Source organism: Sciurus vulgaris, assembly GCF_902686455.1.
Source record: "Sciurus vulgaris genome assembly, chromosome: 8".
Classification (NCBI taxonomy): Eukaryota; Metazoa; Chordata; class Mammalia; order Rodentia; family Sciuridae; genus Sciurus; species Sciurus vulgaris.
In genome coordinates this window covers 23,141,884-23,154,474 of record NC_136468.1, presented here as the reverse complement: position 1 = coordinate 23,154,474, position 12,591 = coordinate 23,141,884, and the positions used below count along the sequence as shown (strand labels likewise).

Sequence of the window (12,591 nt, the reverse complement as noted above, 5' to 3'; positions counted from 1 at the left end):
ACTAAATTGCTGAGGCTGGCCTTGAGCTCACAATCCTCCTGCCTCGGCCTGGCTCTTTTAGGTCATCTGCATTTTTGTATGAATTTTAGAGTTATCTTGTTAGTTTCTAAAACTGTTGTGATTATGATGGGAGTGTAATGAGTCTATAAATCAGTTTGGAAAGAATTGATGTCTTAATGATATCAAGTCTTCTAATTCATGAACATGGTTCAATCTTCACTTTTGGAGTTTTCATGTTAGAGTTATTGGATATTTTAATTGAATTTATTCCATTGTGTTTTATCTTTGTGTGTGTGTGTATTATAAGTGGAATTTTAAAAGTTTTTTAGTTTCCACTTGTTGGTAATATGGAAAAGCAATATTTTTTAAAATACTGAATCATGTCATTTTGGTAAGTTCACTAATTATTTCTAATAGATTTTTTATTTCTTAGGACATTTTAAACAAGAGTTTTATTATCTATGAATAGAGACACTTTTACTTGTTCCTTTATTTTCTTTTCTCATCATAACATTTTGGTATTTTGTTTTTAATACCTTTCTTATTACACTGACTTGGACTTCCATAGCACTGTTAAATAGAAGTGATGACAATAGACTTCCTTGTCTTGTTCAGTTCTTTAGCATGTCACTATTAAGCGATGGATTAGAGTTCAGGTTTTCTCATATTCTTTATCATATTGAGGTACAGTTCTTTTCTATTCCTGTTTTGCTGTGAGTTTCTTGATTTTGTGTTGCATATGAGTATTATGAATATGTGTTGAATTTTATCAAATTGTTTTCTAAATTGGTATTGATATAATCATGTTTTTCCCCTTTATTCTGTTAATTCGACAAATTACCCAGATGGATTTTCATATATAAAATCAACTGCTTTCCTAAGATAAACCCCTTTTGTTATGAAACATTTTTTATATGTTGTTATATTCTATCTATAAATATTTTTTAAAAGATTAACTTTGTGTCTTTGTTCATAAGGCATACTTGCCTATAAATTATTTCTTGGCTTCCTTTCCCTTCTCCTCTTGTTCCTGCTACCTGTCCCCCCTCTTCTTTGTGTCTTTTGATTTCAGTGTTAAGTTCTGAATGAAGTAGAATATAGGTTTTAAAATGGATTTTTCTTCCTCCAGTATTTTCTGAATAATTTTGTCTAAAATTGATATAATTTCTCCCTTAGGTAGTTGATAAAATTTACTAGGATAGAAATCTGGACTTGGAAATCTCTGTATGGGAAGATTTTAAATTGTAAATTCAATTTTTCAATAGATAATAAGGATTTCACATTTTTCCTTTTCATCTCTTATCATTTTGCTTATATATATATTTTAAGGAATATGTCCATTTTATCTACATTATCAACTGTTTTTCTTAATAGACCTTTATTTTCTTAATTTTTAGAGGCTGTAGTGCTTTCACTTCTGGTAATGGCAATTTATTCCCTTTATAAAATATTAGTCTTGTTAGTAGTGTAGAATGCTGTGTTTCAGATAACCAGCTGTTAATTTTCTCTACTTTTTAATGTTTTCTATTCTATTAATGTCTTTTATCTTTTTTCTTTGTGCTTAGGGTATAATTTGCTCAGCATTTTAGAAGTACTTGTGCTAATTTAGCTGAAGGAAGAAATTCTATTACTTTTCTATTTAAATCTCAAATTTCACATTCTAGGAATTATGACATAGATTTATTATATGTTATCCTATATTTGTTTTGAGGTTAGTTATGAAGTGTATCGTCCACAGCCCAGTTTGTGCTAGACCAGAGGGATAGGTTGCCAAAGAAAGTACACAGTGACTACAGGACAATTCCTTCCAGGGGAAGGTCTGGTGATGATAGGCACCTCCATTCCTCACAGTGCTTGGTCCACTAATGCCTCCATCCCTCTTGAAATTAGTGCAGAAAGTCTAATGGTGACAGACTGGACTAGCATCTCTGTTCTTCATGGTGGTTTGCCAGAAAATAGCATCTCCATTCCTTATGATGTGTTATCTGATGGTGGTGACTGGACAAGTGTCCTCAGTTTCACACCAGTTAAGGATAGGAGCTTTATAAGCTAGGCTGCAGAAGCAGTAGCATCACTGGCTTGGCTTGCTTTGTTCCATTATATGACCAGCATCCCAAGGAACTTGACCTGCATGCAGGAAAGCGGCTTTTGGGGACTGGGGCTATAACTCAGAGCGCTTGCCTAGCACGTGTGAGGCACTGGGTTCAATCCTCAGCACCACATAAAAATAAATAAATAAAATAAAGGTATTGTGTCCATCTATAGTTAAAAATAAATTAAAAAAAAAGAAAGAAGCTTTCAATGGATAATGCCAGCTTGCCTTACTTCCTAGCATACAAGGGAGGAAATCAGTCTCTATCTAGATAAAATTAATTTGGACGTTCCAGCCCAGACTTGCTGTCATTGTTCCCTTGACTTGGCTAGGTTCTTGGGAACACAAAGAGGCATCTCCGGACCTAGTGTTTTGTTGTCCTCCTTTCCTCTGAGGATGACACATGGATTCAATTCTTTCTTTTTTTTGTTTTTTTTTTTTGGATTCAATTCTTTCTTAAATAAAATTTCCACTTTATCTTCTGAAATCTTGATGAAATCTTCTAAAGTAAGTTTTTAAATAGTTAATTGTATAGATTCAAGTCAAGTTACTATCTGGATTAATAACAATAGTTGTCAAACTGTTCTTCCTACCTAATATTCCTTCATTTAGTCAAGTTAATACTGCTACATTGTTACATACATAATACTTTGTCCCCACCCCCTAGCCCCCACTATTGGGCTTGAATCCAAGGCTTCATGCATAACAGGGAAGCACTCCTAACACTGAGCTACGAGCCACGGACCATAACACTGCGCTTTTATGTGGTATATTGCTCTGGAAACCTTTAATAGTTTTTATTGCCTACAGCTTGCATCCCTTCTCTGGGCTTATATTTCCTCATTTTTAAAAGGAGAGAATTAGACTAGAGTTTTTTGGTTTTTTTTAAGATTATTCTAATTTTGAAATTTACTGTTTCTAAGTATTCTTAGAATACTTGTTTTATCCTATATTCTGGTAAGAAATACAGAAATGTTCTTAAAGGCTAAACGTGTCTTAAAGTAGATTGACATGTAGTATGGAATTGAACTACATGCACAAATAACTAAAATGTAGTTAGTACATGATAGAAGCCATATACAAGTTGCAAATGAGTGTCATAGTATACAGAATAGTTCAGTTTATTTTTCCTGGTAGATTTGAAGCCTTTCCAGGATAAGAATTGTGTCTCCTACTGCTTCTGTTGCTATTCTTTAGAGATTTAAGCCTAGTTTTGAAACCCATATTAGTTTGATTTGATATCAGTTTATAAGAAAACCTTTTAATGAAAAGTAACAAAAGGGACATTTAATTTTATTTTTTGTTATTTGTTCTTTGAATCCCCCTCCCTCCTCACCCCTTTTTTTCTCTCTACAGAATGGTCCTAGTGCCAGATCATGTCATAAAATGTGCATTGACATTCAGCGGAGGCAAATCTACACATTGGGACGTTATTTGGATTCCTCTGTGAGGAACAGCAAATCTCTGAAAAGTGACTTCTATCGTTATGACATTGACACAAACACGTGGATGTTATTAAGTGAAGATACTGCTGCTGATGGAGGACCGAAACTGGTGTTTGATCATCAGGTTTGATGTACAGTTAAATATGTAGTGGAATTAATTAGTAATCAGTAATTCTTGCTTTTTGACTCTATTTTGGATGTTGTGCACAGTGGTCTAATAGTGAACACTACAGACACCCATGACGTTATAGAAATATTGTTTTAGTATGTATGATACTATTCTTTAAAATTTTTCCCTATATTTGGTATGGGCTCAAATATCAAGAGCTCAGAACATAATTGCTAATTCATAAGAACTTTAGTATGAAGAGTAAATAGAATAATATTAGAAAAAAACAAATTTAATTTTATGGCAAATATCAATAAACTATAACAAAAACAACTCTTCCTTTAATCTTCTTTATTCTGCCTTCCTGGCAGAAATTTAAAATCAATTTATAATGAGCCCAGGAATTTGAAATCTTGAGCTTTTCTCCCAAATGGAGTAAAATATGCTCAGTTTTGTTTATAGGCAGAAACATCTTAGGAACCTAGGTAGGAACTTGACATGTGCTAGTTTAAGGTTAAACTCAGCACCAACAGAAGTCATGTAATGGTGGTGTAGACAGGGAGACTGCATGCAGTACTGCTGTAAGCCATTTTGATACTAATGTGCATATAGCCCTCCTCCTCATCATCCCCATCAGTGTATTCTCCTGGTATCTGAGAGTAAGTATTGAATACCTACTCCACATCGTTTCAGGATAGGTCAAATAAACAGTAACCACTTTGAATTTTTTATAGGCAACTTTTAGCCCATTTCCAATGGTTTTTGGAATGTGGCGGAGAAAAGACACAATCTGTCACACTGTATTGATGATGTTATTATCTGGTACTTGGGAAATGAGAGGTGGTGCTAGAATTATGAGAAAATCAAGCATAAGCCTAAAATCAAAGTCAAAACTCATCTTTTTTTTTTAATCTTTTCAGATTTTTGTTATTTGCTTTAATACTATCTTATTACCATATTAATACTAATATGTAGTTGTTATAGGAGAATGGCCAAGAAAAAGGTATGTGTTATTACCTATCAAGTAAATGGTAGGTGGAACATTAGTCTTCAAAGTACTCCCCAGGCTGAATTTGGAACTTTTGGTGGCTGTATGTAACTGAGCTCCTCAAAGCTGTGCACACTCTTGCTGACATCCTCAGTGGTGTTCATAGAAAATAAGAACTCTAAGAAATCAGTCTGGTTCTGGTCTTCCAAAACATAGCATCAGCACATAACATTGTTAGATAACAGTTCATTCTTTTGATCCCAAGTTGCTATATATTTCTTTTACAGAAGATGCTAATGTCTTTTAGTTTTGTGGGTTGAAAAAAGAAGAGCATAGGGATAGTCTTACTATAATACATATTGTGTGTAGCCTTTGTCTCTCTTGACTTTTATAAAGTAGGATGTTCCTTAGAAGCTGGGTTCTGTTAAATAATGCTTGGTCTTCACCTGAGTTAGAAGGTACTGCAGAATATTGTGGTGAAGAAACCAGGATTTTAGTCTTACTTCAGCTGACAACTAGCTGTGTGGTGCTGAACAAGTAACATAACTTATTTAAGTCTTCATTTTCTATTTTATTTCAAATAAAGTGCCAATAAAGCTTTGCATTAGAACTTACTAACTTTTGGTGCTCAAGACTCTTCAAAAATTATTTATGGAGTTCCTGATGCTTTAGAATTTAGCACTTAATGATCATTTGAATTTGAAGAGAATGGGACAGAGCTAGAGGCATGAAGACATGTTTAGAAATTATATTGTCATTTTGTATTTTAACATTTAAAAAATTAAAATTCAAAGACTTGGATTTCTAAAGAACATAATGGCAGCTTAGTTCTTAAGCTTTCCACATTGCTGCTTTGTGTGGTTTTCAGGAACAGTAAGACTCAGAGAGGTTTTGTTTCTGTTTTTGTTTTTAAAACACACACAAGATACATAGTTAGCAAAACCAGGAGACAAGATAACTCCCAATTTCTAATTCCTTGTAAGTTTATTCAAAACCAACCAAAATACTTAGAACTTGTGTTGAAACCCACAACAATCAATGAAGAGAATTGGGAATGCAAAGGGACCCTAGCAGAGACGCCATCATGGTAGGAAGTTTTAGTTGCTGAGCAGCACTGGGGTCAGTGAATAACATGTGGAGAATGCCAGAAAAATGCAGAGGTGGTAGATGTCAGAAAGCACCATATTCTAAATGTGCAGGAAACATTGTGACGGGTAGGTGCCTTGGCTCCTTTTGCGATAGCTAGTAAGGAACTAGAGGAACTCAAAGCTTGAGATAGAGACCCCTGAATCAGATGACACTCATAGAGTTGGAGAAGGCACAACTTCACAGAATCACTACATTAAAAAAAAAAAAAAAAAAAAAATCTTTCAATTCAGTAGCAAGAGAGGAAGAAATTGCTGAGTAAGATTATGCCCCTTCCATTGTAATTCCATTGAAATCCTCTAAAAGCTTTCTGTTTCAGGGAAAATCAACACACTTAAATATGAAAAACTGTGAACAGCAATAAATACTAAATCCTTAGAGAGGTACTTCAAAGAAGAACCATGAAAAAATAAATAACAGCAAGACTTTCCTTCACACTAAAGCGGGTGAAAAATATAACCCAGTATTCTAACATGAATTAAATGACTTAATGAAGCTTGAAACTCTGAAGAAAACTGCAAAACATAAATTTATAAATGCAAACCAGATAGCTAAATAATAGAAGCAGGTAAAACCAGACTTGGTAAAACTCAGGAAAGAAATTGAAGAAAACCATATTATCACTTTCGGAAACGAGGACTAATCTATAAGGAGCGTAAAGAATAGGTTAGGTATCATATATCATAAGAGTAGTATAAAAAAAAAAAAAAAAAGAAAAAGAAAGAGGAAATTAGCCAGAAAATTACAGAGGTTAGACAGAGGAAAGCCAGCAGATACATAATTGGAGCCCTCTTAAAGAAGAACACCAGCCAGGTGCAATGGCATGCGCCTATATCCCAGCAACTTGGAAGACTGAGGCAGGAGAATTGCAAGTTTGAGTCCAGCCTCAGCAACTAAGCAAGGCCCTAAGCAACTGGATGTAGTTCAGTGGTAAAGTGCCCCTGGGTTCAATCCCTAGTACCGTCCCCTACCCCACCAAAGAAAAAAAAAAAAAAAAGAACCACAGAAACAATGGACTGGAACAAAATACCTAAATAAATAAAATTACTGAGGAATGAATGGCTTTATTCCATATGTCAAATGTGCACGCTGTATTCAGGGAAAAGTGACCCAGACATTTAACTTTAAAACATAGAGTAGTAACATTAGATTTAAAAGACAAAGAGATTGCTTTTCGGCTACTAGACAAAATGATGAAGTCACTTAGAATTGAAATGAGACTGGTACCAGATTGTTCTACATCTACATTCAGTGCTGTATTAGCTTTCTGTAACAGTAATGAAATGCCTGAGCCAGTTAACTGATAAGGAGAAAAGGCTCACCAGTCTAAGATCAAAGGTGGTGCCTCTGTTTGGGCCTCTTGGAAAGGATGGCACATCATGGCAAGAGGCAGAGCAAACCACTTATGAAGCAAAAGAGAGGGTGGGCTGTTCTCTCAAAATCACTGTTGAGGGTTGCACCCCCCCAGTGACCTAGGGACCTTTCATAAGGCACCACCTCCTGAAGGTCCATAGCACCTCCCAGTATCACCACCCTGAGGACTAACCCTTTAAATAATGGACCTTTTGGAGAGACACTACCTACATTCACAACACAGAAAAATGTCAAAAGACAATAGAGCAACATCAAGAAAAGACAGTGTGAGCCAAGGATTTTTATTAAGTCAAAATATCTATTGGGTAGAAACACTTTGAAGAAATTACTAGAAAATGGAGAGCAAGCTAGCAGGAAAAAAAATCAATAAAAAAGTTAAAGATCTCAGCTCAATGGCATTCTCCCTGGGCCAAATCGGGTCATCAGCAGGCTGAACATATACTTTTATGTCTTCCTTGCCAATGTCCTCTGAAATAACAAGAGTATGTTAGTAATAGTGTTGAAACACAGTGTCTCCAGGGAACCTCAAAAATTGATAGAATTTTCCCAAAAAGTAGAAAAGAGGTAGGATCAGATTCAACCAGAAGAAACCAGGACAGCTTAAGATAGCACCAAAAGCAAGGTAGTAGCTTGAGTTTCGAAGTTTATATAGCAAACATTAATAATCAGTTGGTGACTAAATAGCAGGGTGTTCTCCAGTATAACTAAGTAAGCACTTGGCAGTGATAATTGTCTGTAGATAAAATGTTGAATGTGGATATTGGGACTGGAAAGATAAAAGCAAAAGGGCACTGGAAGGCTATTGTAGAATCTTCATTGCATTCTGTCTCTCTTTTCCCTATCCTGTCCCTTGAGACAGTATATGCAGTAGGCATATGAATACCCGTTTTCAGATACAAAGAGGACTACCCCTCAATCCGGTTATTTAGGAATAACTGAGAGAAGGATATCAACTCAACAAATTAATAATTAAAGAAAATAGCTAGTAAAATAAACTGACTTAGAAAACTAAGTTAAAGTGATATTTTTAAAGTAGTATTGAAAGATGTGCTTTCATAAAAGAAACCTAAAAATTATGAATTAAATATCTGATAATGAAATAAAAATCTCAATAAATTGTACTAAAGGAAAAAAAAAAAAAACAAAGTTGCCAGAGCTGAAGAAAGATCACAATTATTAGATTAATAATGATCAATTAAGAGTAAATATAATCAAAATGAAAGGGACACTCCCCTTGTAGTTATATGAAGTAGAACCGTAAGGGTTCAGTAAACAGACACTGGCCATTAGTATGTATCTGTGAATTTAAGAAAATGGAAATAAACTCAATGTGTGCCCCTCAAAATCTTCTGCACAATCTCCAATTATTTGGAGAGATGGGCCTTAGTAAGTACTTAGTACAGTAGAATAATGTAACTCAGCTTCAGTGATGCCTTAGTCAGAGGTATAATATCTGAGTGAGGCCAACTGAGTTGTCTTCAGCAATGTGTGATTGTTTTTAATGATATGATAAATTAAAAAGTGTGAACAATTTCTGTGCAATGCCAGTGATGTGCAAACTGTGATATCTTTAGTTTGATATCTTTAGTTTTCTAACCATAATCACCATGATTTCACCCTTGGGAAAATAGTATTTCATCTTAATTCATGGAAGTCAAGAAATCTGGGAAATTGCAAATGAGAATAGGTACTTTTAGTAGTAGGTAAGGATTAGGAGATGCTAGAATCTTTTCATAGTAATACTTAAAAAAAAAAATCTTTAAAATTATTCGAACAGCTTTTTTTTTTTTTGTGGTGCTAGGGATTGAACCCAGGGCCTTGTGCTTGTGAGGCAAGCACTCTACCAATTGAGCTACATCCCCAGCCCTCAAACAGCTTTTTGTTAAAAATACAAAAATAGGTAAATGACGAAAATAATTTGGTGGGAGGAGAAAATTGAAGGTATTAAAAGCCAGTGTTTGTGTTTTAGGAAAAGCATACCATGTTTTGTGTACATGATTTAGTCTTTATGAATGTTACTGTGTTTGACATCCTAACTTCCAACTTAAACTTACATAGTCTTTGAAATAGAAACTGTTGTGACAAATGGCTGTTTATCACATATTTTTATGAAAAGCTGTAATCTTCATTTGAAAGATGGAAGAATCAAGATTGGCTTTTGAACATGAATTACATTGCTTAATTCAAAAAGAATTAAATTTAAAGAGTTTTGTAACATGAATGCAGGGGTGAATTCAGCTGTCTCACTCTAATTTGCATGTCTGCTCTCTTATTAAATTGAAGCAATATTAATAGATTGCCTAAAACAGAAAGAAGGGAATTTCTATAAGGAGGATGAAAATGAGGGTATGATTTCTGTTCTCTTATAGAGTATATTCACTCTTAGGAATAAATCAACATATTATGTATCATTGGTAAAAATTATGCATTTTCAAGAAAGCAGAAAGTTCTTTGACTCAACATGTTTTATTCTCATTGGGACAAATGGAAACTTGAAACTCTACCCTGAATCTGCCAGGCGGTGAACAGTATTGCACTATGTTCATATGATAAGCAAGGGGTGATATTTAGTGTCATTAAGGACAAATTCAGGTTGTTGTTGTTGTTTGAGAATGTAAAACTGTACACATTGGTTTCATTTGGGCACATATGACAAGAAGAAACTAAAATTATTCAATCTGTTGTCTTGTTCTGATAGATGTGTATGGACTCAGAAAAACATATGATCTACACCTTTGGTGGTAGAATTTTGACATGTAATGGCAGTGTAGATGACAGCAGAGCCAGTGAACCACAATTCAGTGGGTTGTTTGCTTTCAACTGTCAATGTCAAACCTGGAAACTTCTTCGAGAGGACTCCTGTAATGCTGGGCCTGAGGACATCCAGTCCCGGATAGGACACTGCATGCTATTCCACTCAGTAAGAATATTCTGTGCATTGCATTGTGTTATTTTGTCTTGTATATTTTTGTAGGAAAAGAAATGGTGAAATCTTAATCTTCACTAAGAGGGCAAAATTTTAATTAGAAATAAGTGATTAGTGTAGCAATGACAGAGAAAAATAAAACTTTTCACAGAACTATTTATTATGAGACCTTTTCTGTCAACCTAGTAACTCTTAAATAGTTGTTACCTGAATACTAATCTAGACAATTTTATGACTAATTTTATTGCTTATCCAGATAATGTAGCTATTTCTTTCTTATGACTTTCCACTCACTGACTTTTAGTAATTAGAAGGGCAATATTTTTATCTGTTTCCATAGCACAGGAAAAACCCTTGGTACTCTCTATTAAGTACAGAGAATTAGGAATTGATTTTATAGAATTAGAATTAAAATTTATCTGTAAAACCAAAATTTAAACTTTTTTTAATCTTTCCAAATGTTTTAAGGAAATTTGGTCTTCATTTTTGTGAACAGTTTTAAAACAATATTACAAAATATTTCATGTGTCTTTTTAACACGTAAACAAGTTCTCTTGCTTAAAGTAGAGAGAAGGGTATAATTATAAATTTCTGTATACTCACTTATGAGTTCCAACAATAATTAATAATCTGAGGTTCATTTCTCACATATCTACTCTGTCCTTATTTTATTTCATTCCTTGATGTGCCTTTTATTTTTATTCTTAAATTTTATTGTGCTGGAGTATTTTAACCTTTTTTGTCCCATTTTCCTAGATATGGAACACCTATAAAAAACTAAAACATAGTATATAACATTTAATGTAGTTATAAAACTAAGAATATAATTATAATATTAACTAATATGATATGAAGATTAATATAATAATTTATATAAACTCTAGATTGTGATTTCCACCTGTTTTAATGTACCTTTGTCAATTTTGTTGAAATATTTGCAGAATTGAAAACTTGGGACTTAGTAGATTAAAGCAGATCTTGGGTATTGTATCTTAATTAGTAGTCTTGTTATACCCATGAGTTCTGTATTCTAAGATTCAACCATCTGTGGATTGAAAATATATTTTTAAAAATCTTCCAATTGAAGATTGTTATCCTTAATTAATGATTTCATTTTGTACTTGCATATCTTTTAAGGTTATAACCCTACTTCATACAGCACTACTGTATTGCTTTATCTATAATAATTTTCAAAATAACTAAGCTAGTAACAAAAATTGCTGAGAGCTGTATGAGATTGCTTTCTGATTATTTTTCAGTTTAGGATTTAGGTCAGTAGGAATGACTAATCAGAAAATTGTGAATTAAAAAGCACTACAGATACCACTTTCTCGGTACAGTCATGTTTCCATTTGGTCATATCTTTATGTACAGATAAATTTCTTTTTTTTTTTCAAATTTCAGAGATTTTTGTTTTTGTTTTCTGAGTAAATAGTAACATACACACAGTACTAGAGTCAAAACCATAAGTCAAGATACATTTTGGAGGGGTCTTTTTTTTTTTTTAGGGTTCCCCTCCCAACCTGATGTTGGGGATTTGCCCAGGGCCACCTACATCTGGGCAAGCTCTATCTGAGCTACATCCCCAGACCTTTTTGTTTTATTTTGGGATACTCTTGCTAAGTTGCTCAGGCTGACCTTGAACTTATGACCTTCCTTCTGCCTCAGTCTTTGGAACAACTAGAAATACAGGTGTGCACCACCACACCTGGCTGTAAGATCTGTGTGTGTGTGTTTTGGTTTTTTGAGTGACTTTTAAACAACAGAAGTTTATTTCTCATAGATAGTTCTGGAGGCTGGCACATAAAAGTGAGAGATCTGGTTTTTATCCCTGTTTTCTGAATAGGGACAAAAAGGAGCTCTGTTCATTCCCTGTAAGTAACTATCCTTTATTAGGTTTTGGTTTATCCTTCCTTTGTTTAAAAAAAAAAAGCAGTAACAAACACATACACTCAGCTCATGCCCATAGCACACTTGTGTGCATGTGTGCGCGCGCGCGCTCTCTCTCTCTCTCTTTCTCTCTCTCTCTCATACACATACAGATATTACTTGTTTCTTACACAAAGGCAGCAACCCGTGTATATTATTTAGCACCTTGCCTTTTCACTTTAACAGGATATCCTGGAAGTCATGTCTTAGCAGTATGTAGAAGAGCCTTCTCTTCGTTCTTTATTCCAGTATGGTTCTTCATTGCATGGGATCTATTATTAACTACATTTGTAGTGATTTAAATTTTAAGAGAACCATTCTGAATTCTTTACCAAAGTGACAAATTTCTCCCTTCTTTGTCCTTTTCTTCTTTTTCAGAAAAATCGTTGTTTGTATGTGTTTGGAGGCCAGCGATCAAAGACCTATTTAAATGATTTTTTTAGTTATGATGTGGACTCTGATCATGTAGACATAATATCAGATGGCACCAAGAAAGACTCTGGGATGGGTAAGAGCACTTAGGGATTTCCTCTCTCATGCCTTAACTACTTTAGATAGAAAACTGTAACCATTTTCTTTTCA

General features: G+C 34.1%; 1 protein-coding gene and 1 long non-coding RNA gene across 9 annotated transcripts in view; one reads left to right on the top strand and one right to left on the bottom strand.

Moving 5' to 3' along the window:
- MKLN1 (muskelin 1) overlaps positions 1–12,591 on the top strand; it is a 322,083-nt gene that overhangs the window by 247,231 nt on the left and 62,261 nt on the right. For all 8 annotated transcript variants that reach the window (XM_079150174.1, XM_079150175.1, XM_079150170.1 and 5 more), the window contains 3 exons: positions 3,449–3,661; positions 9,853–10,074; positions 12,388–12,517. In XM_079150174.1, the coding sequence (XP_079006300.1) occupies positions 3,449–3,661; positions 9,853–10,074; positions 12,388–12,517 (565 nt within the window). The remainder of the gene's footprint in view (positions 1–3,448; positions 3,662–9,852; positions 10,075–12,387; positions 12,518–12,591) is intronic.
- The window catches only part of LOC306667537, a 146,278-nt gene that overhangs the window by 81,915 nt on the left and 51,772 nt on the right, over positions 1–12,591 (bottom strand). The window lies entirely within an intron of this gene.